General features: G+C 37.0%; 1 protein-coding gene across 8 annotated transcripts in view; it reads right to left on the bottom strand.

The window, feature by feature from the left end:
- The window catches only part of SGCD (sarcoglycan delta), a 438990-nt gene that overhangs the window by 33607 nt on the left and 380082 nt on the right, over positions 1 to 25301 (bottom strand). For all 8 annotated transcript variants that reach the window (XM_072400493.1, XM_072400495.1, XM_072400491.1 and 5 more), the window contains 2 exons: positions 20057 to 20144; positions 18488 to 18607 (listed from right to left, as the gene is read on the bottom strand). In XM_072400493.1, coding sequence (XP_072256594.1) covers positions 18488 to 18607; positions 20057 to 20144 — 208 coding nt within the window. The remainder of the gene's footprint in view (positions 1 to 18487; positions 18608 to 20056; positions 20145 to 25301) is intronic.

Below are 25301 nucleotides of genomic sequence, written 5' to 3'. Positions count from 1 at the left end.
AATGTCTTCAAGATTTATGGCTGGACAAATATCATGGTGAATTTGCCAAAATATGGTGGAGAAATGGAAAGATAAGTTGGGAAAACAAATTTCAGAGATGTGTTGGAGGACCTTTAAACTAACATGAAAAGTTTCTATATGGACATCCAGAGTCCATATAGGCCATCGGTTCCTATCTAGATGGAGTTATACCCATCTAGGTTAAATGAGATCTTTCCTAAGGTTGGTAATCAATTTAGGAGGTGTAAAGATTCCCCAGAAGGAAGGATGGTTTTGTTATAGTGGAAGTAAATATGTGTAAAATATTGGGAGAACCAGAATATATTCTTCATCACATGAACAACATGAGTGTAAATATAAATGGAAGAACTTTTCTGATACATATGAAATAATGTACTGTGATGTACTAATACAGCTAGAATTGTCATTTCTAAAATTTTGGAAACAATTGGATACTTGGAAAGATTGGATACTTGGAAACAAGTAGTCAAGCCCGGAATTAAAGATTGGATAGCAGTGTTGATTTATATATGAGATTGATGATTTTTTATATACTTAAGAGGAAAGAGGTTGGGTTTGTGAATATTTAGAAGCCCTGGATCAGGTTTAAAGAAATTGAAACACATAAGAAATCATTACTAGGAATAATTATATTTTAGAGTATTGTTGAGAATAAATTGGAAGTTGGAATGAGATGGTTAGGCAGAAGGATTTATGAAGACCCAGGCAATGATGTCAACATCCAAAGTTGGAAAGTGTAGGCACCTAAATAACCCAGGACGGTAAGAGAAGGGATGGGAAATAGAGGAAGAGAGCACAGGGAATGCTAACAGGTTTATTGTGGCTTTGTAAATGAAACACTTGATTGAAATAAAAAAAAAAATGCTGCACAAGGTTTTGCAAAAATGGAAAAACTCATGTAATGCTACTACTGAGCAAGGTTTCAATGATGCCCACATGTTATGTGAAATACTGCACATCATGTTGTTACTCTGGACAAAACTGCTGTGACTAGAGTGAATTAAATACAAATATAAAATAGCAATTAACCTTGACTGGAATCAGAAATCCAATGATAGTACAAGTCAGACAGACCGCAAAGGAAATGCAGTATGGGTTATCTGAGGCCAGACAAGTAAATTCTCTAAACTGCTTACGACTGGCATTAAAGCAGCTCATTAAAACAGATAGGCAGGTGACACCTCCTCTGTATACGTGTCAGGTTTTAATAGATAACCCCTGGCAGCACAATATTTAAATTGATCTTATTTATCTTTTATGATTGCGATCTTTAGAGTGTTCTTATGCTGAAAGTACTGGCTGTAATGACTTCCATAGTATCAGAATATATGGTCCCCTAAGGGACCAGTCAGGAGGAGATTTGCCAGGTTAAGAGGGAATATATCAATAATGCTGTACAGCAGGTAAGTGCAAAACAGGATCACAGCTTGATATATAAATTTCTCAAAAGTAGTACTGTGCTAAAATATTATATATTCCTTTCTTTTTTTCCATCCTTCTCTACTAAAATATTTATATTATTTATATTTATATATAACTCCCAACATATTACGCAGTGCTGTACATTTAATAGGAATTGCAAATGACAGACAGACACACCCAGTGACACAGGAAGATGACCCTGCCCCGAAGAGCTTACAATCTAGGAGGCAGGGAAGTAACACCATATAGGAGGGGAGCTTTAGAATACCTGATCTCTGGTCAGACCATGATGGTCCTCACTCATAACCTCATCACACGCACGGTTACAAGACTTCTCTAGAGCTGCCCCAACTCTCTGGAATGGTCTTCCTCATCCTATTCGGCTTGCTCCTACTTTCTGCTCATTTAAAAGAGCACTCAAAACCCATTTTTTCAAACTTGCCTAACCATCTTCTGTCTTTTGAAACCATCACTACTTCCTACCACTACATATCTCCCATCCTATTGTGTGTTAATTCCCCCACCTACTAGATTGTAAGCTCCTCGGGGCAGGGTCCTCTCCTCCTGTATCACTGTCTGTATTCGTTTGTCATTTGCAACCCCTATTAAATGTACAGCGCTGCGTAATATGTTGGCGCTATATAAATCCTGTTTATTATTATTATTAATAATAATAATAATAATAATAAAAAAAATGGTGGGAAGTAGTGAGGGCTTTAGGAGACAGAAAAGACTGGTTAGTGAGCTTGAAAAGATGGGTTTAGAGGGCTCTTTTAAGTAAGCAGAAAGTAGAAGCAAGCTGAATAGGCCGAGAAAAACCATTCCAGAGAGTCGGAGCAGCTCTAAAAAAAAGGTCTGCGTGTGACGAGGGTATATATGAGGAAGTCAGTAGTAGGTCATTAGAGGAGCGAAGAGAGTGGCTAGGGGGGTATTTTTCTATCAGGACAGAAAGGTAAGTGGGGCAAGAACTGTGGAGAGATTTGAAGAGTTTGAATTTAAGGAGTTTGAAATGGAAGCCAATCAAGGGAACTACAAAGAGATGCAGCAGAAGAGGAGTGGTAGCAACAATGGATAAGTCTGGCTGCAGCATTAATAATAATAGATAATTTGCCAAAATATTACATATCACAGAGGTAATTATTGGTAATTATTGTGTTGTACTACTTTGTGTTGTTTTTCCAGTGTACATTGTGTTGGGGTGAAATATACAATAAATGGCAATGCAATACATTGTACATACCGCTGTGTAATAATGTGCTTTATGTTGTAAATTACAGCACACTGCCTTAAGATACTACGCCTTCATACTCTGGGGGGCTTTTGAAAATAATGACACTACAATGTATTACCACATGTAATGTGTGTTTTCAATAATGTTCACGGGGCGCCAACGCAGGATTCTTGGTGCAATATGGGTTTAACAAAGCACAGCAGAAGTTGTTGCCTTTCACACATTATGTCTCTGATAAAAACCTCAAGAATACTATACATAAAATAAGGGGGGGGGGGAGAAAACAGGCAGCATTGTTCACTTGTGTGTGAACATTTCGGCTTGAATTACTGAGCTTTGTAAACAAAAAGTTTTACAAAATAAGGTAATGTGAAGGAGTCAAGGAGGTACCAGATAATGGGAAGGAGTAAAAAAAGTAACCTGCTGACTGAATATCAGATTACATAATATACTTAAAGAGGAAAATATACTTGCCTTCAATCCCACAGGGCAGTCCGATTCATCCCGGGGTGTCCTGCATCAGGTTCTGCGTCGTCCCGGCATCCATTCTGGAGCTGGTGCTCTGGGCGCCGCCATCTTTGTCTCTTCTTCAGGGTTCTTTACCCCACGTCACCCGACTCAGGCGCAAGATCGGGTGAAGTAGGATGGAAAAAGAAACTTGCTAATCCCACTGCGTATGCGTGAGATCGGCAAATTTTTTCTTTGCGCGAAAAGGCTCCTTTTGCGCATGCCCAGGATGCTCGGGCATGTGCAGAAGGAGCACCCAAGAGCCTATCAGGATGTGTGAGGTAGGTATCCCGGGAGGCTTTGGGCTCCCATTCATTCTCGATCACAATAAAAAAAAAACAAAAAACAGAATTTTTACTCTGCATAAAAGGGTTGTCGACCCTTTTATGTTAATTGAAATTTCTGAGTTCAGGTACCCTATAAAGTGTATTTTTAATCAAGAAACTAAAATTTAACACTAAATAATCTCTATCATTAGGTTTGTTTATAAAATGGCTTAATGTTATCCCCAAATGTTTCCTGTAGATTCTGCAAAGTTGGCAACTTCATCTTTAACAGTGGCCTTCATTCTACCTCCCCATTATATATATTTTCTGTAGCCATTATCTAGTAAGTGATCATGTTTTAAGCTACTATCACAAGCTTTCATGCAGATAGAGCTTCATGTCACCACAATGTGCTGTCTGTATCACGATCCATTGAAATATGTCCCAAAGAGAAGCCGTTCTACCTGACAGCAGACCATTTTTTATACATTGGAGCTTAGCTGTCAAACTTGTCCCTTTTCTGGGGACAACGGATATGTTTTGCAGAAAAGCGAGCGCAATCGAACAAAGATTGGTTTTTTTAAAACACACAGCAGTAAGCAATTACAGGAAGAAGTTGTACAGGGCTCTGAGCATGCATGACTGAGCATTCACCAGTAATGTAGTACAGTTACATGGAGAGGCTGGTAGGTGCTTTCAAAGAGCTTGCCCTGGCTCATTCTGTAATCTTTCTTTTTCCTTCCTGAATAAACAAATCTCCTCTGCATGCTTTGCAACACAGCTTTCATACAGTTACATAGAATCCCTTAAAACATATTTATTGCCACAAGAGAAGTGTAACTATCTTTTGACAGTTAAGAATGAATGATCACTGAATGGAGATGGCATCTGTTTGACATGTACCCTGTTGAGGGGAGACACAGGAATGTTGGGACCTGTAGTTGCAGAGTTGTAATTAAAAACTAAGAAATGTGACAATGTTTTCCACACTTTGCTGCATATTATCACAACCAGAAAAAGAGATATACAGTAGTTTCTTCACTGATTAAACACTCCTATTTAACTGTATGGGAGCAGTTGGGAATCACTTTGTGTTTGTGCACAGTTGTGGTTGCGGTTGGGTTGCATTGCAGTTCTTAGATGTAACATGTTACTTCTGACCATGTGATTGCTTTCCCTAAGTGCTACTTTAAATGTAGAGATATAACATTTTGGAAAAACAATATATGCATCAATGATGCAATGAATCTATGACTTTAGATATCCTATAAATACTTCATATTTACCTAACCATAAATATTTTTCTTTATTTTCTATAGTCCTAAAAATTATGAATGAGCAAATAGGTTAAACTAATCTAGGACTAATCTATATATAAATCACAACTTGTATGCAATGTTATACATTTTTTATGTGTCCAGGGACACCCTCTGCTTGCATATTGCTGAAAAAAAGACACAAAAAGTTGGTGCATCCTAGTGCAACTGTAATTTAGGAGCTTTACATCAAAAATATGTTAGGAAACTATAAACACATTTTTGTCAGTATCACCTAGATTTGTTCTGTAATTGTAATTTGTACAGGGATAAAACATGGGGAAACATGCATGTACTGCAGTTTTTACATTTTTCACAGGCAAACTTGATTTTAGGTTTTGAATTTTACATAGGCAGGTGGAGGCATATCCAAGGAAGACCAACAAGGAGAGGTGCTCAGCGGACAGAGAACATTGAACTTAGCTATCGTAATAAAAAAATCTGAAAGCACAAAAGAGGATAATAGAGTTTTTTTTTACCAGAACTATAACTATTTTGGGCTTTTAGTAACATATATATTTTATATACAATTTATATAGGAAACTTATACACTACTGGTGCTGATCTTCAAAAAAAAAAAATCTTCACCCACCCTAGTTATTTATGTTCTAATGTTAACTCATGAAGACCTCGATGATGAATCCTATTTACAGTAAATCCATATTTAGGTCTCCACAATGGTCCTAAAATCATAAAACCTTTTATTTGTACATTGAAGTATAGAAACCATTAGTGTTTATTCGTGCAGGAGTGCTCATATAGCTCCTCAATGCATTACTTCATTTTGGATAATCTCCAAGTCGTTTGCCAAGTCAGAGCTAATAAATGATAAAGGATAACAAGGATCCAAAACATAGTATTGCTTTTCTCAGTCAGGCTGCTCCCCTTTCTGACTCTCTCCTGCATAAAGTGCTTGTTTCTTGCACCTCTACCCAATCCCTCTCCCTTCCTCAACACACAGCAGTGAATGCAGATAATGATCAACAGATCCATCTGTATTGTATGAAAGGGTTTGTAGTAAACCAACCCAATCATACTGTTAGTGGAAAGAGGACAACAGCTGAGTACTATTTACAAACACAGAAACAGATATAAACAATTAAATATATGAATATATGAAAAATAATAATTTGCTGCATTTTTGAAAAAAAAAAGGATCTAAAACAACCCATTTTTTATTTACACTAAACCAGGGGATCTAAAGAATAAAAAGATGGCAGTTACAAATTATTATATTGCAGAATATTTGGCCTTTTCATTATTTTTGTGTATATTTTTAAATATAGCTATGTTGAAAATTATATATTGTTTACAATGACTTTAAATTCTACGGGTGGTTTGCAGTCATAATAGTTTTTTTATGATACAAACTTTCAAGGCTGTACATGAAAAATTGCTGGGACCAGTAACAAAGAGTTAAAATAAACCATTCACGTCCCACCGGCAATGAACCTGATATAAGAAGTTAGAAGCAGGTTGATAATAAAAAGACAATTTATAAAGAAAGCTGTAGTGCATTGCAATGAGTGATACTGGGGGCATGCCTAAGTGCTGACTGAAGTTGCCAACTGCATACTAAGAGTCCCAGATGGCCTTAATGATAATCTAAGGCCTGTTCAAACATGATTAGTCTTTTCAATAATTTTCACATATTCATGTAAAAGAGAACAGCTTACTGTATATAATCTTATGTGTGTAATGCTGGGGCTACTCTGCTATAAAAAATCTCTTTGCCATTGAGATTTTTAACTACTTGTTGGTAGTGGCCTAGTGTGCAGAACACTACAATCAATGTGTTGAAGCTGAATTCTAGACAGAAATAAAAATACATAAATTGATTCTGTTTTGTATTTAATAAACCTTTCACTTAAATTTGAAATAGGAATGGAAACACCAATTAGGTGTGTAAGAGAGCCAAGCAATATCATAAGTATTCTTCTGCTCCTTCACTTTCTTATCAAATACAAGGGGCAAGGAGGTGAGATGTGTTGCAGAAATAAAAAATATCAATCTTATATAAATCTTAAAAATGAATAGAAAAAAATATGTTTAAGCAAGTTTAAAGCAATTGTAGCAACCTTTTCAACTTTAGCTTTAAAAGATATAGACTTGCCCATTAAGCCCAATCCTTAAAGTATAACTCTAGTTGCTTATATAAATTTGACCCCCTACCTAGGATGTTCAGATACAGAAATCTTGCCACTTCAAGCTTATCCACTCTTTTTCTCTGCCACCCTGGTAGTTGTAAGAATAATAATGTCATTTCTTGTGTATCTTATAATGCTAGATGATAAACGAGAGGCCGGGCTTCTATAGCTCATCCTTGACTATAAGAATTCATACCTCTGGTCAGCTGAATCTCTCCCTACCTACTGGTTTCTTTGGGAAGAATAGACATAACCTCCTGTGCCAGCTTAAACTGGAGGGGCACTATGCTGCAGTGGTCAGATATCTGTATCAAGACATCCTAAGTAGGTGATCCAATTTTAGTGCATATTGAGAAGAAAACCAATAAAGAGTATCATTGCAATGTTCTCCCCAGTTCCTTCTAATCAGGCGCAACAGGAGCACTTTTCAGCAACCACCCAGGTTTTTGAGTGGTTACTGAGAAGTTGGGTAACAATGCAATACCCACCTACAGCTTCTTCCCACTCAGTTTAAAAGAATTTCTAGGGAAAATACTGCATTATACTTATTCTTTCAAAACTGAATGAATCTGAAGCAGAAAGTAGCTTTTAGAAATTACTTTGAAATGTCTTACTGGTGTCAGAGTTTGTACTGAATCTCAGCTCTTGCCCAAAGATCCAAGGTACAGGTAATGTGCTGCATCCAGTTCTTTGTGTGAGATCTGGAGGATTAAAGCACCCTGCCTTGTCAGCACTATATGAAGGTTAAGGTCACATTGCAAACAATGCAATGTGTTGACTAAAACATACGTTAATAAAACATATACTTTCGTTTTATCTCAAATTTACACTTAAAAAGCAACTGTTCCTACTTATCTTCAATTCAGCAAAATAAATCCTATGATTACATTTTACGTGTCACCCTCACAAATTGGTGAGGCTATGAAGGGTTGCTGGTTATGCCTTTTATAAATTTGGTAAATGTAGAATGCTAGAAAGAACATGGAAACAGCGGGACACCACTAGATTTCTCGCAAGAAATGCTAAAAACTTTCCAGATAGAAGGGCAGACAAAGTCAACAACATTTATCTTCTGGAGGAACGCAAAAAAAATAAAAGATTATTTTCTGTAGACATTGTACAAGCCTAGAATGCATATCTTGCCCTGAGCATACAATTGTAGTCAGAGCAACACACTCCTCTTCAACATAAACGGCAAATCTCCTGTATATTCATGCTAATCCTCTCAGATCCTTTCAAGAACATCCGCTATAAAGGTTCCTCAATTCTGTATTCAAAACCCAGGATTCTATGTCAAAGATTTCAACTTTTAAAGGGAAAGACACAAAGTATTGCAGCCAGTTAGCCATTTGCAGTTGCAACCTCTGCTCTTAGGTGCATCCAGTGTCCTCCCATCTCTTCATCATTGTGGGATTTATTGAAAAATAACCTCATTAGCTGTAACATTATTCACGCTTGATCACTAATGGGTAGTAGCATCATTTAGTAGAATTATGCATGTTGCAGCCTTACACCTAATGGTATCATTATGCAATGTCTCCTTTGGCCAAGGTGAGATTCTATAGTGAGGACATTGGATGTGGTTAAAGAGCTTCTGTGGACAGAACATCATTTAAACAACAATCTTATCAAAAGATCATATGTGCATTTGACAAATTTTAAACATGATATTTACTTGGTAAAGCCTCCCTTATGTAGAGATAAAGGCCCTGATTTATTAAAGTTCTCCAAGGCTGGACAGAATACACTTTCATCAGTGAAGCTGGGTGATCCAACAAACCAAGAAATGGATCTGGTCCAGGATTGAAAACATTTTCTAACAAATAGCTAACAAATATCTTGACTTTTTGGAAATCCATTCCAAGTTTTCTGGATTACCCAGGTTCACTGATGAAAGTGCATTCTCTCCAGCCTTGGAGAACTTTAATAAATCAGGGACATAGCCTTGAGACTGCTGTTGGGTGCTGATATCTTGAATGTAATGTCAGAAGTCCCAGCAGACTTACAGCTATCACTCAACTAACACACTATAGCATTCCCCATAATTTCTCTCTTAGTTGCAATATAAAAGGTTATGGGAGGATGGCCAGAGAGATCTGAAACCTCTTGTGTATTGACATGCAATTTTCTAAGTTTTATGATTTGTTGTAAAATACTTGTTCTCTAAACATTTTTTTGCATCTCATTGCGTTCTACAGACACTTGCTGTCTAAATGCACTTGCTTCAACATGGGCTGCACATCAGTAATCTGGACCAGCTTTTTAATAGTGACAACTGTAAAATACATCTGCCCCATGCATGTTAATATAGAAGCCTTGTATTTACCACCATTGAATTTTATATCACTCATTTGATATTGATTGATATTTCTATGGAAAAGGATCTTTGAACTAGAAAAGCTAGGTCTGCCCTCCTGCTGAAATCATTACAAAGAGATGTCAATCATTTTTACATTCATTTCATATCCCAAAGAATGCAGAAAAAGAATCTATACGACATATAGCTGTAAATTTCAGAGGGCAGAGTCAAGCTCAATCTGAGTTCATCAAGGAACATATAAAGCCAGTTGGTAGGATTCAACTCACAAGCATATAACAGTAGCTTAAAGCCCAAATGGCATATTTAGAGAGAAGTTGTAATCAGGTAACATATTGCCACTTACAGTATTTGTTTACCAATTTATAAATATGATCACTACTTTTAAAAAAAAAAGACCGCTGGATAGTAGGCCAAATAAAATCATGGTCCATTTTAACAGTAATTGGACTGTGGAGATTGTGGTCAAAAGGCAGACAGAGGGCAAAATACTAACAGTACTGCCTTATTGTATTGTAACGTATTGCAGCCATCTGGGTGGAGGAGAACGTTTTATTTTCTAATGTTACAGCTGATAGCATGTGATCTGATGACCGGTGGGGGAAAGATCAATAAGGAGTAGGAGAGGTAAAAGTAGCACAGATCCACAGAATGATTAAAGCAGAAGCAGGGAGATCCTTGTACTATTTTAGGTTCTCAGATACAGGTTCCTTTAGATGAGAAACAGTGAGCAGCACAGTAGTGACATCATAAAATCTTATGATACAAGCAGTCAGAGGAAACAAAATTTTGAATTATATCACACAGCAAATATACAGCACCTACAGTGCCTAGGCACAGTAACATGTCAGGAAAAGTGCTGCTATTTTGCAAACGTAAACTAAACTAATAAATAAGAGATTAGCTGAACTGAATCTATTCTCCCTTGAGAAGAGACGTTTAAGGGGGAATATGATCACTTTGTATAAATATATAAACGGTCCATATAGAGAACTCTCTTCCCCATTATTCACTTTGAGATCATTACAAAGAACAAGAGAGCACTCCTGCGTCTGGAGGAAAAGAAGTTGAAGCTCTGGATAGGGAATGTTGCACCTCAAGATTGTTTATGAATATGTAAATAGATATGTATAGGTATATATATATATATATATATATATATATATATATGTATGTGTGTGTATATAAAATGTATGTGTATAGGTGCAGCAATGTTGTGTGTAAACACGAAACCTGTTTATCTTGATCTGGCCATAGGGCCTTCCTAGGGGATCTCCAAGTGCAGGGCTTCACAAAGTGACACACAAGTGATACAACAGCTGCCAGGAGACAAGACCTAGTTTCCCAGGACAAACAGACCACCAATATGGCCTTCAAAGGGCAATAATCCATTCAATTGAGGAAACAGGAGATGGAGGTGTAATTGAACAGATGGACTGGGGTGATGACCCAGCTGAACATTTATAGACCCCTAAACATAGATTCCAGCTGGAGATTTTTAAATCAAATTTAGTTGGGAGGTTCATCAAATGACAGTAACCAATCCCAATCTAATGGGGTGGGTGCCAACTGATGGTCATTGTACCAATCACACCCACTAACCAATCAAGGAGTCCCAATGTTACCTAAGGGGACTTAAAATATATAAAAATGGAAGCTGGAAGTTAACAAGAGGAAAAAGGGAATGATGGGAGCTCTTAGGGAATCAGGCTCATGGAGTACCCATCAACATCCATACAGGTAGCTATTACACATTCCTGAATTGCTTCTTGTATTGTTTGGTATATGTCTTTGTATATGTTTATGCTATTATTGCTATATTGCATTCCATGTTATTTGATGTGTTGTGTATTACTTAGTTACTGGGTTATTGTAGGGGTTACTACTAACAACTTGATGTTCATGTGATATATATATGTGACATTGATTCAAGTTCCTATATGTTTAAATATCTGATAATATTGCTGTGTCTTACCTTCTTTCTTAATTAAACTGTTTGAATGACTAGCTATTATTTGTGCATGAACCTTCTTTAATTGAATATCTATATGCATTGATAGAGGATATAATTTCCATATTTATGCAGATAATTAGATAAAAATATACCTAAATAACAGGAAAGGGATTCTTCACTGTAAGGTCTGTGAAAATATGGAATCGGCTCCCTCAGGAAGTAGTTTCAGCAACTACTATAGATTGCTTTAAGAAATAGCCGGATATTATTCTAGAAGTACAGAATATAACTGGGTATTAAGGATTTAAAGTAAAAATAACAGTGACTGTTGATCCAGGGAACATCCGATTGCCTCATGGAATCAGGAAGGATTTTTTTCCCCTGTTGAAGCAAATTGTACCAAGGTTTTGCCTTCCTCTGGACCAACTATGTCTTATAGGGTTTTATATCTGGGATATGTTTATTTCCCTAGTGGTTGAACTTGATGGAAATGTCTTTTTTCAACCTAACCTGCTATGTAACTATGTAACTATTACTTGGGGGTGTTTCCTAAGATAGCAAACAAATTCAATTTTTGAATTAGTTTAGGTCTAACGTTAAAAGAAAATAACCTGAAAATGTGGTAGTATATTAGCTTTGGATGATGAAAAGTATTAGACTTCTGCCAATTAATATATGCTGATCTTGTCTTTTGTCTCTTTCTGTTTTGTCTGACAGCTATCACCTAGACAGGGAGTTAACTGAAAGTCATAGAATCTGCTTCATTTTGGCATTGTGGAGGCTCTTTTGTAAATGTGCAAGTAATAAAATTGTTAACCTTTTTAACTAAAAATGTGTTCTTTCCCCTTTGTTTTTACTAGGAGCATTCCTCTCTCGCTTTTTGCTCTTTCTGACAACTATCAAGTAGACAATAATTGGGGAACTTTTTCATTTCTTCACTTTTTCAAATTCAGTTCTGTCAAATAGATAAGTAGTATAAAGAAATCTCTGAAATGGGGAGACAGACAGCATTTAATGGTTTACAGAACTGAATCTAAATCTAACAAAAGATGTATCAGTAGTAAAGGGGTTTAAATGACTACAATGATGATGAATAAAAAAAACACAAAAACTGCATGACTAAAAGTTATTTGAACATGTGTTTTTGAAAATATCCTTTCTTTTCAAAAACATTTTCAAAGCATTGTACTTAAAAAAGATGAAATGCATTCACACGAGCCAAAGCTTTTAATTTATGCATGTTTATGAACAAAAGGCATTAATCGGACGGAAGGAGTTAAGCTGCCCTTAATAAGGCAAACTAACCTAATGCTTTAATTAAAAACTGCAGTTGAATCGAGATGAGATACAAATGACGGTAATTAAGATCAGGTGGTATCTGGAGGGCAATTTTATTATTAATCTGAAAAATACCTCTGACTAATTAACGGGGAGAAAATCACCTTGCGGCTTGCAGTGTATATCAATATCACAACAGCAAGTACATAGATAGACTCAATCCGTTATTAAAGGCTGTCAGTGGGAGACCTTTCATTAGAAAAGATTCAATACAAGTCATTTATCACTGACACCTGACCAGAAAGCCAATAAACAAAACAGCATAAGATTTGTGGGGGAGAACGGGTCAACACAATAACAGTAAATACAACTACATTAGCATGATATTTTCCTATGCTTGTTTGAATTATGATTTTGTAATCCCCTAGATTACAAGAAATGCAAGCTACAAAAACCAGAATTATAAATAATATATATGAAAAATATTTTTAACAGCCCAAAGAATAATTAGAGTGTAAAATACATTCATTCTTTTAGTTCTTTTATGATCCAAAGGTTTGTACAGTTATTTTTTATATTTTCAATAACATTTCATTTTTTTATGTAAAATCCATAGGAAAAAGCTTTTTCTTGGTTTTTTTTTTTTAATTTTGTTAAAGTGATAAGGAGTTAAAGTGGAACTATAAAGTTCCACTTTAAAAATGTATGATCAGGCAGGGTTTTATTGCAGAAAGGGACAGGCGATGTATCTTTTGCAAAAAGCATTCTTACCTGTCTAATTGCTCATTCCAGCTGTCAAAATTGTGAGCTGATCATGCGCTTGTGGTGTTGATAGGATACCTGGAACATCTTGGCTTTTCCTGTTGTTACCAGGACTGAATGAACTCCCTGCACAGAACTTACATCATCCTGTCCTGGCCAGTCAAAATGGCTGAAAATCACATGCAAAATTGCAAAACATTGCGAAATGTATATGAATACCATACTAATTGACTCTCAGAGATGGGAGCAGAATTGTTGCTGCTGGAGTACTTGAGATGTAGGAAGCCAGTGGCTTGTCAAATGCACTAGCCATAACTGAACTATAACTAGATGAGCTGAAATTTGAATTTATTTGTGATGGTTAGTTCCTATGCAAAATACTACGCTCTCAAAGCTTGTTCTTAATAAACACTATTTCACTGTATCACTCAACATACAGTAAATAGACTAAAATCACTGAGGGATCTAAAGAGGCTTGGCAGATAGGACTCGGCACAAAATGCATATTAGATATATTACCAGCACACCTTTCTTTTTTAGTAACATCCACAATACTGGATGCAAGGTGTACCGGTGACATATTAATTTATTGATGGCTTTCCAAAGAAAGATTTTAAAATTGAATAATACATACCAATTGCTTTGTTGTCTACTCATTGTAAAGAATAATGCCTTTAGCATCCAGAATAGCTCCCAATTCTGTCAATGATTCCATTGCTTTGGAGAATTATAATGACCCAACCACTGCAGGACATTTAAAATACAGGTAAATAGGACTCAGCCATAAGACAGACAGTATTATGAAATGCTAGGGGGGGGGCAAATGCTAGGTGTAACCGACAGCCTGCAAATTTGGTAGCAAAAGTTGTAGAAGGTGGAACACCAGCAAAGTTAAGGAGCTTAGAGGATAAAAGAATAATGTGAGTTTATTTTTGTGCTGCTGTATTAAAACAATTCTGTTCTGCAGACAGGACGTTTCTCTGCCTGATTGCACCCATCTTCATCTGAAGCAACAAGGGAAGAGGGTTTTAATTAAACCTATACAAGTTTTCTTGTCTCAGGAGTGTGCAGAAGGTTATTAGTGAAGAAAATGCATTTTATTACAGTCAGAGGCCTCTTAGCTGCTTATAAAGTACAAACATGCTATAATACAAATATGTTGCTCAGTAAGCAAAATTCTAATGCAGTCCTGATAAACTCAAGTCCTTTGAGCCCACAAACTTCAGATTTTTCCAGGTAGGGTCATACTGCATTTAGGCATTAGATAGGAAAGCATAATGAAAACATAACTTACCATGGTTAGCTAAATGAGCAATATACTCTGCCCCCATTCTCATGTAAGGCAAGTGAACCTTGGGGTGTTCTCTAAATCAAAATCATTTTGTTGAATCTGGTTCTTACTGCCACATTTGCCTTACTATTGCCCCACCCCTGTAAAGCGTTATCTTTCTAAACAATAGTTAGGAACTCAAAGAAGAAATGGGAAGGTAGGTGCCAACAACCAAGATACTGGTATTGTAGAGTACCCTGGGTTTCAGGGGTCCCAGGGTACTCTACAAAGATGTGGAAGAGGCACATATAGATGCCTGCTAACCGGGGTTAGTGGTTCTTTATCCATTATTGTTCCCCCCACATGTATATTTTTAGATAGCCTCTAACCAAAAAAACTATCCATTCCCATAGTATGAGCGGAGTAAATTGTTCTTAGTAAGTATTGTAAGCAATAAAATACTTGTATTCAAATTATGATGTGTCTCTTTAATGGAGATCCAGTGGCAAATCTGGCAAAGGATTTTTTTTTATTTTACTAACTTTAATAATTACTGTAGCAAAAACGTACACATTAGGTCATTCACAAATATGAGTTTTTAGGAACCAGCCCTCCCAGGGTACTACTAAGGGCTAGTGGTAAATTTATACTTATTTACATTTTTTTGTTTTTGAAATGGGAAATGATATAAAGTTTTAAAAAGCTAAATAGAAAATTCCACTTCCCACACCAAAGTGAAATTAAAAGAGAAGTTAAAGTTGAGTTAAAAAAAAGTCATCTAAGCAATGGTAAGCATGGAACACAAATGACATGCAAAATAACACTATACATATAATTTATATAAATATATATCTATATGCAAACTCTATTTCTCTGTATATATAAAAACTGAGGCATCTTTTTAATACAGTAGCTTTTTTTGTTTTTCATGCCCACAAAGAACTGCCACATATTCCTTGAAGTAATTTGTCAAAGAAAGGATGTGAGATAAGATTTGAATTAAGAGATTCCTTTTCAAATTGTCATCTTATCAGAGATGCCATCATTTTGGGAATTCAATCACACAGACAAGCTACTCTATAAGCTTCCCTCTGTGCACGTAATTTAAGAGAACTTGAAGAAGACTGTCTGTGGTCTCAAGAGAACTCAGCTCATCTGCAGGGAATTGTCATCTTGCCTTGGTTAAAGTGATATCACACAAAAGGTCTATTTAGTGTTCAGGCATGCTGGTACTAGAGTAAGAAAATGTAAATTTGTCTTAGTCATATCCATTATTAATAACAATAAACATTACAACAGAATTTGAACAGCTTAGTGTAAATTACCTAGCTTGGTTCTGATTATAGTTTTTGGCAAAATAAAGTATTGTATTAAATGATAAATCTCATATAACAATACAAAAACATCATCATCAGATAGACCGCAATTTACATGTGGTCATGAGAGGCAAAGACTTAATTTTCGGCCCAAAGGGGCACTATACAATAGTAATCTAGTATTGTACAGATCCATGAAACCATTATATTGAACTGGTAGGTAGGCGTTTTTCGTGTAGACCGCTGTACCCAACGCATTATGCCCTATAAGTTTCCTCAGGGGTAGTGGTGCATCAGCGAAATGTTGCACAGACAGTTGGTATAATGTGGTGTGCTTCTTCAGAAAGTTTCCAAATATGTTAGAAGGAAGGAGGAGGGAATCCCTGATGGTAGGTGAGTCCTCAGTTAGGAGGAAAATAAAGTGGGATGTTGCTTCCCAATGGATTGTTATCTGATAAGTGGCCTAATGAAGAAAGGAAGGATGACAGCCAACTGAAGGGACCGCTGGTGCAGTCGTGCGTCAGATGCAAGTGTTATTGCTGCACCTAATAACACTCGCATCTGACGGACAACCGCACCAGCTTTCCCTTTGGTTGGCTGTCATCCTGCTGCATCCATCCAGATGCACTGCTACCCCTGAGGAAGCCTACAGGGCGAAACGCATCGGATTCAACGATCTACACGAAAAACGCCTACCTACCAATTTAATAATATGGTTTCATGGATCTATACAATGCTAGATGACTATTGTATAGTGCCCCATTGGGCTGAAAATTAAGTCTTTGTCTCTCATGACCACAAGTAAATTGCGGTCTATGATGATGATGTTTTTGTATTGTTACATGGGATTTATCATTTAATACAATACTTTATTTTGCCAAAAACTCTTCCTTTCTCTGCTTAGTATTGTTGTACAGTGACAATGCTCACAACTCCAGGCAAATATTTCAAATGTCAATTTGTAGATTAAAAACAGCTTAAGATGTAATATTGCAAACATGATCTGTCCCATATATAAATCTTGCAGAGAATCGTTAAACTGGAAGACAAAATTGTGCTGATGGAGTAATCCCCCCCCCCCCCCCCACACACACTTTCTGTTGTGTTTCAAGGATAGAAAGCTATGGAAGTTAGGAAAAATCTGTTTTAACTAGTTTTTGTTCTTAAGAAACAAAATGAGAATGTTTTGGCTAGAGAGACACTTTAAGGCTGGATGTAGCAAATGTTACCAATCATTCTTATTAGAACTCCAGTGCATCAGGCCAGTCATCCTGTAGTGCATCACAACACTAGTTGACCTCTCCGGATATTCCGTGACTTGTGGTGGAAGGGTAAGCAAAATGAAGTTCACACACCTCTGCTCATGAACTGCCATGCAGAAAGAATCCCATCTAGATTTCACCCTCTGAAAATCCTAGTTACCTGGTTTATTTGTATTCTAATACAAAGGGATCCTACGTAGCTTCCACTAACAATTAAAATAAGGTTCAGCCAAGCATGTCTAAACAACCATCCAATTTGTATCTGCCATTAATTCACTGCACCTTGTTTGTTTTAACTATAGTTTTAGATTTTATTAGCCTCACATGGTGATTACATAAAATTTGCATATATGTGCTGGGAATTTAAATTACTAGACCCAGGCAATAAAAAGTCAACACATGGCACCCAAGTACAATGCATGCCAGGTGGTGTCTACCCTGCAGGTTAGCTTAGTAGCATACCAGAGAAAAAGTTTATATTTCCAATGTGGTCTCTGGAATATCCCTCTGGTAAGGATTCTAAAACCACTTTCTTTTAAGTTAAGTGCAGTGGTTAGAACATGGTGCCTGTGTCTTCATGTGAGGATGACTTTTGTGGGTACTGAGACAGAAGTAAATTATTATCTATGCCACATGCACAGACAACAGTAGACCATGATAGGAGTTCTAATCTTTTCCCCACTTTATTTAAAATGTAAAGTATTGTCTGTAGTGATGTAGGAGTTTTTTTTACAGGCAGACATTCTATTTAAATCTAAATCTATATAGATACTCTAATCTGAGTTTGGATCATAAAGAGCATAGCAAACTTCACACAATGTTCATTCGATGTTCAAATCAAACTCCACTGAATTATTTGGGAGACCTCCAATTAATGGATTGAATATTCTTATGGTATTTTCTCTTCTGTGCAAAAGTTCTCAGTATATGTTACAATCTACCTTACTTATTTAATATACATAATACAAGTTGAAACATATTCTAAGAACATTTGCTTGACACAGAAAATACCCTAGGAACATTTGCTCAACAGAGAAAAGTCTTTGAAGTTCATCTGTTCAAATTTCTGCATACATTCCTTGAAATAGCAACCATTAAACAGAAGATACTTGACAAGATCCTACATGGGATCTAAACGTACTTTCATCTCTTATGGTGACTATGGTCAAGTGGGGATGAAATTAAAAAATGTTGAGTTTTTACCAGAACAGAGGCATTAAAATAGAATCTACCAATAAGGACACCTGTTTTGGTGGTAACTAAGAATGCAATTGCTGCAATTTTGAAATATTTGGAACAATTTTGCTTTAGATATACTTTTTTTATAGCAAATCCCATACGTCAAATGTATCTGCAATAATATTCAAATGCCCTGGAGTATTGAAGCAGCAGAAGCAAAAAACAAATGTAAACATTACCTAAAACCCGCAATCTGTCTGCTCCAACAACCACTTCCTTTTCATCTGCAGAAAATAAAAGCTTCCCTTCATTTGACGTTACCTCCAGGCTCTTTCCACGTGCCTGAATACCCTCTGATCCTGCCAGAGAAAGAGGTAATAGAGTGAAACAATAGGATGTGAATTGCTGTTACCATTTCATACTTTACTGCATGTAAAAATTACAGACGTATATTTCCTTGCAGCTGCACGTTTGCTGACTGTCACTCTGAGAAATAGTGCCATTTAAGCATTACTCCAGGCAAACATAGGAACAATCCTCCATTAGATCCATGTGTAAAATCAGTGACAAACTGCTGAGCATATTTTAAACTGTGCTGTGTTGTAATCCTTCTCCATATTAAGGAAAAATAAAATACAATTTTATTACATATGAATAAAACAAGTAAACCGTACAAATTGAATAATTCTATTCTATTCTTCAACCGTTTATGTTTTTTTTAAAACCTTCAAATAATTAAATTTTTTTTTATTTGCAGGCATGGCAAAGGTACTTTGCAAAGGTATGTAGACAGGTCATCAAGTATGCACAGAGCTTGAAAAAAACATAATAGACATCCCCACGACTCTCCGTAACACCGGGAGGCTTTTATCTTGGGTGATCTATACAAATCTAATGGAATACTGGGGAAATACTATGTTTCTACAGCAATAGAACTAATCAAGACTCACTAAAGAACTGGCATGTCCTGAGTCACTCCCTATGAAACTAAAGCAGGTAAAATCTGCAAACCATACAGCTTGCACAAGAGTTGTTTTCTGTTCAAAACAAAACTGAAGGTCAATTTTAAAGCCTGTTAAGCAATTAGGTAAATAGGCTAAATGTGTTTCTGGTGTGTTAAAACAAAGGTGTATAAAGCCTAGCAGGAGTAATAGTTCCCCCATATTTTTACAGTGCATGTTTTCTTTAAATCCCATTCATCTGTGGCTCCCATCTTATTTTTTATTTCACTCGTCTGTCCATAGAAATCTCACACTGAGGTTCTTTGACATCTGGACGTTAAAGACCGTTAGGCCACTGGCAGAAGGAGTCTGCAGGGCACCCCATGCCATGTACTCTAGGTGGACTCTGAAGGGTGGTCATGGCCTCTAACACACACACACAGCTAGGCATCCAGGTGATGGGTCTACATAAAAAAGAAAGTGCTGATGATATTACAGTTATTAGGCAGAATTTCTTCCTGATTTCTACCGGAATGGCTGTTTAAATGGTTGCCCAACAATAAAGTTGGGGCACTTGTTTCAAACACTTTTTTTTAGCCTTGACATAAGCTCCAAAGCTCCTTGGGTAATCACTGAAGCCTTAGGAATTAGAAGTCTTAAAATTCAGCAGCTAAGGCAATATTATTTAGGAATGGAATGTTTTGTATATACCATGGGAGACTATAGGAATGCATCAAACAGCAGACTTTGGTCATTGTACCTGCTTGAAAACATGCATATCTTTTCTGGCTAGAGAGTCTCTGTAAATTCCCATAATCCTTCATCAAATCAAGCAGCAGGAACATGGCAGAAATAAATATGCCCTACCTGTAACCAGCTGAGTAACAGGCTTCATATCCTCATTGAGAATATTTAAAGTAATGTTCCGATCAGACTGAAGGTACAGTGGGCTCCCCTGCACAAAATAGCAAAAAAAAAAAAAAGAGACAAACTATTAGTTTTTCCAAATGTATGTACATAAGTGGGTTACGTGTAAATGCTGTTGGAGAATCCTCCATTTACAGGTCATGTCATTGTGCTTCACCTCTATTCGACAATTCATGTGCTACTAACAGTAATTCATCAGTGGGACCTTAATAGGATGTGTCAGTATCCTAGTCTCTCAATTACACATGTAATCAGACTGCTGATGCTAGATGACGGTTTGTGATTTTCTGACATGTATACAGCCAGGTGCAGAAAGATATACATTGGAAGATGTGTCACTGACTGTATCTCAATACACTGTCAGCCAGCTGTAACCTCTGGGACCAAGGCAATCAGACTGCTTCTTGGAGAAGATTACTAAGGCAGATGGATGCCAATAACAACTCAAAAACCTATAAGGCACTGCGCTGAGGTTAGGATTAGGATATATACATTCTGATACACATATGACATAAACTATTACAAATTATTTCATTTTCAGACAAACAGGAGCCAATCAATAGTGTAGCTTCAAAACTGAAATGTATTGCTTGTATTCATTTTTATTATTGTGTGCCATTTACTCATTTCAAATTCTTTTCTTAATTAAAAGGACCCTGCAAGGTAGGAAGGGGTATAAATGAATGAATGCCCTGAAATAGAAGACTGCATAGACATGCCTCTGACAGCCCAATACACCTCTCCTCCACTTTCTGGAATGTTGGATGCTTTAGCTACCCATCGTGGGCTGGTTGCTTCCTCTTGGCCCCCAACAGAACCAGTGTTTTGTGAAGTAGTGTTGGGGGGTATATGGAGTCTTCCAGAGTAAAATGCCAGAATGGAGAGGAAGAAGAGAAGATGGGCTGTTGGAAAAGAGATGGAGCCTTCTATTGCAGTGGATTGCTGCACCTAAACCTTTGCAGACTCGACAGCACAATTACATTACTGACATGTTTCACTTTAGGACCCTCCTGGGTGCTCCTACTAACTACAGTGAAATAAGGGTGCTGCTGGTGATGTCCAGATCCATCCCATATTCTCAATATGAAAAATTAATAAACTGTCAATACTGGACCAAGGTAAACAATTAAAAGCAACAGTTAAGTAGCCAATGCATGTCAAATGGTCAGCCCTAACACGTGATGGGGTAGGAAATGGGGTAAAGGGCAATAAGACAAAATTTTGAAAGGGGGAAAATTAGACAGACAGACAGACAGATAGATAGACAGACAGACAGACAGACAGACAGACAGACAGACAGACAGACAGACAGATAGACAGATAGATAGATAGATAGATAGATAGATAGATAGATAGATAGATAGATAGATTTTGTATGACATCTTAACATCTAGAAAGTGTCAAGTTGTACTTTAGCATCTTAATTCCCCAGAACAAGAGTTCATGTTGCTTAGCCTTGCAGTCATGCTAAGTTTGTGTGACTCCCAGCAGAGAGCAGATGTCTGCACTGCCGAGCTCGGTATATCAGTCAGAGACGCAGGCGCTGGAGCCGCAGATGGTGATCCTGGTGACCTGCTCTGTCTGTATAAATCTTTATCATTAACCTGCCAGCAAGGAAGCTGTAAAGACTGTTTATGCGCACACTGATGCATGGCATACGGTTCCTGTCTTGAGTTTCCTCTGGCTAGCCGCTGGTGGCAATGCTGGCAAGATGGAGGTTAATGAATGGCCCCCTAATTTATCCCAAAGGTCTTTATTTTTATACAACCAGCTAGCCAAATTATAAGCAAGGCAAATGACCAAATAGCTAACTCTTCATCAGAAACTTTCAAACTGTGTCTGGAAAGAAACACAGGGTAAAAATAGGCTGACATTATGGTGGCTCTATTACTTCTTTGGGTAATTACAGCCACAGAAGACCTTGTGACTGATATGGGATCCAGCGATGTATGAATACAGCTATCAAATAGCATTTAGCAATTGCATTTGCTAAAACGCATGTATGAACAGTTTGGGATAACTTTAAATAGTAATCTGTACAACTAGAAGATGGAGATGAGACAAATAGGAAAAATGGTTCAGTGTCACAGTTATGCCCCTGCTCATCAACCCAATGTCTGCTACAAGGTTTAAAATATTGGGCAATCATATACAGTAGTCAATCCAAACAGGATGTTGGCTTCATTTGCCACAAGTGCATTACTATTTGACTTGTATACTAAACAAATCAGAAGTTTAGCTTACTCTCCATTTTTCACAGATTGGACCATGCATGTGAATGTGCCAGGTCTGTAAAAAATCACACTTCTTAAGTCAGATATCTGGCTGTGATTGCTATGTGGACATTGATAATAAAAAAGAAGGGAGTTCATCAGTCTGCTGCTTTTCTAGTCCCAGGCTGGAAAGGATAAGACCTGTAAAGCCGAATACACACGTGCAATAATAGTCGTTGGAAAGGATCTTTCACGATCCTTTACAACGACTAGCACTGCACGATGCATGAACGAGTGCTGTACATACAGCACCATTCTGCTCTATGGAGAGGGGAGGGGGTGAATGACAGAGAGGCACCCCGCTGTGCGCTCTCCCGCTTCACTTCCAATAAGATCGTTTGTTGTCCATCGCCCGTGGATCTGCCAGGCCGGTTGTTCGGACGATGGACAACGAGCGCTGTACACACACCAAACTCTCGTCCGATATTGGCCATGAGCCGATTATCGGGGGAACTGTTGGGGGTGTGTACATAGCTTAAGTTTTACTCAACTCAAAAAAATCAGGTTTTCTCCCCTGCCAAACATATATGTGCTCTATGTCAGTGCTGTGTAAATCTCAAAACTGCAACCGCTATTTGTATTTCATTTGTACATTTAGTTGTTTGCCTGGCAGCTCTAATCTTTTCCCATGAACTCAAAAAGTCAGACCATCTGTCAAAACTTTACTTATTCCATTTTGGAGGCTCATTTATTCTTGATCTGTCTGATACAGATTTTTTGAAATATGATGTCAGTAAAATGTAGTTTCACTAAAAAAACAAAAAACAAAACAAAAAAAGGACTGTTACATGCATTCGTTTCTTGGTCGATTTCATTTAATTGAATTTTAAAAACCTCTAAATGGAGGCGCGTGAGACTGCACATTCACTTGTTATGCTGAAAACCCACAGTGACTCCCTTTTCTCGAAGGACAGATCCTGCAAACCTGCTGTTTACACCTCAGGCGATCATCATTTACAAGTGAGCAGTACAGTACTAATGGATGGTGTTACACAATGGCAGGAGATAGATATCTCTCCCTCACTGGGGAATTCAGCTTATTTCTCACTTGTGAAAACATTGCCTATACCAATCAGCCCCTGGAGAAGATATTTAATAGATGAAGTTGTTACTGAGTTAAAGTGAGATCAAAAGTGTCTCTGACGGTAACTAAGAAATATATTAAATTGTCTCGTGCTTTGAGACAAATGTACAAATTGTCTCATGGAATGCAGGGTAAGATAAAAGTACATGGATGATTTAATTCTGCCAGATACAAAGAGGAAAAGAAATTGTATGTTATTTCAGTTTTTTTAGTACATAAGTATTTGGAGTTTTATATATTTAAATCTAAAATCACTACAAAAAAACCCTGTCTAACCACCGCTCCAACTCATTATTAAACATAAAAGTCTCTAAGCACCACTTATGCTTTCCATGCTTCAGTGCTGCACTCCGCATTCAACCCGGCTGGGCTCCTCTTTTAAGCTGAATAATGCTCATAAATCTTCACTTCCAGTGAGCCCAGAGCATCAAAGACACGCCATGATCATACAATCAGGCCACCCTGGGCGCATAGGAGAATAATGCACAAAACAGTGCCTACATCATTATGTGTCGTTGCTCCTGGCTATATAATAGACTTTCGGCTGCTATAGGAAGAAGAGAAAAAGGACCTCAGGAGTCATGTGACTGGTCCAAGCCTAAAATACATACTAATTTAATTTTTTTTTTATAATAAAAAAATGCAGTGGGATGCAAGGGGACATGAGATCTAATGTGGGGCAATCAAGTCAGCTAAACCTGTAGTTGGGTTTTAAGGACATGCAAGCTAAGTGAAGAATAGGTCCAACACTTACATGTATTTATTACCCCTTAAGCAGATTATAGAACTCCTCCTCACAATGTATTTAATTGCTTTCTCCCTCAGGAAGACGGATCCATCTTCAATTAGACATCATCCAGAATCATCATCTACTTCTTGGATTATAATGCTAGCTCAAAGTCGACACAGGAATGAAAATCATTGTGCCTGTGTAGTACCTGGCTACATTCACAAATGTCCGATATGGACATTTATATACACCGTATATACAAAAAACGAAAATGATTTTTAATGATAAATGATAATTATTAATTCAAATAAATTCAAAAGTGGTTTGTGTAAAAATATATAAATTCCAAAACAAATGTAGAGTTATCCTTTAGCTAGCTTTATGATTTTATACTAGCACGTTTTCTTGCTGAAAAAGTATTGCTGTTTGTTTCCCAACTTAGTCCAGAAACAGGATAACATTTTGTGTTATGGACTGTGCAATCTGTTAGTTTTTTTTTAACAAACATGGTTGTTTTGATTGATTATTTATTCCAAGATCCTGATTATAGTATTCCTGTATTCCATCCTTTTTATGTCTGGTGTTCACAGCTTGAATTTAATAAAGTATTAATGGCCTGTTAATTCTAAATATATTAAAAGCATGACCAGAGGTGTGAACATGATGTACTGAATCAGTTGTCTAAAAATGTTCATAAAAAGAGATGACCCTCTTTCGGATTTCAGAAAGTTAGGAGTTGTGATCTTCTTTTAGATTAGGAAAAAGAAAACATAAGAATCAAATGTGCAGTTCTACTAATTTAGAAGTAAGGTATGGAATTTAATCACTGTAACATTGGCATTTCTTCAGTTTTCTGTACATTGGATTTTGTTTGCAATAGAACTACTCCCTATACAAGTAAATGCCACGTTTAAAGGGTGGTCAGAAGCACTCATTAAGGAGCTTGGAAATACTTAACCACCTGGGCGTTACACTGAGGTCTAGATTTCTGTACCAAAAGTGTTACAGGTTTTCATGCAATTTTTTTTTTTAAATTGTAGACCTGTAACTTACAGAAATATGTCTGAATAGGGTTCTAGTAGATATAATGAATATAAA

Source organism: Pyxicephalus adspersus, chromosome 2 (assembly GCF_032062135.1).
Source record: "Pyxicephalus adspersus chromosome 2, UCB_Pads_2.0, whole genome shotgun sequence".
NCBI lineage: Eukaryota > Metazoa > Chordata > Amphibia > Anura > Pyxicephalidae > Pyxicephalus > Pyxicephalus adspersus.
The sequence above is the reverse complement of the archived record's forward strand: the minus strand, read 5'-3'. Positions and strand labels throughout refer to the sequence as shown.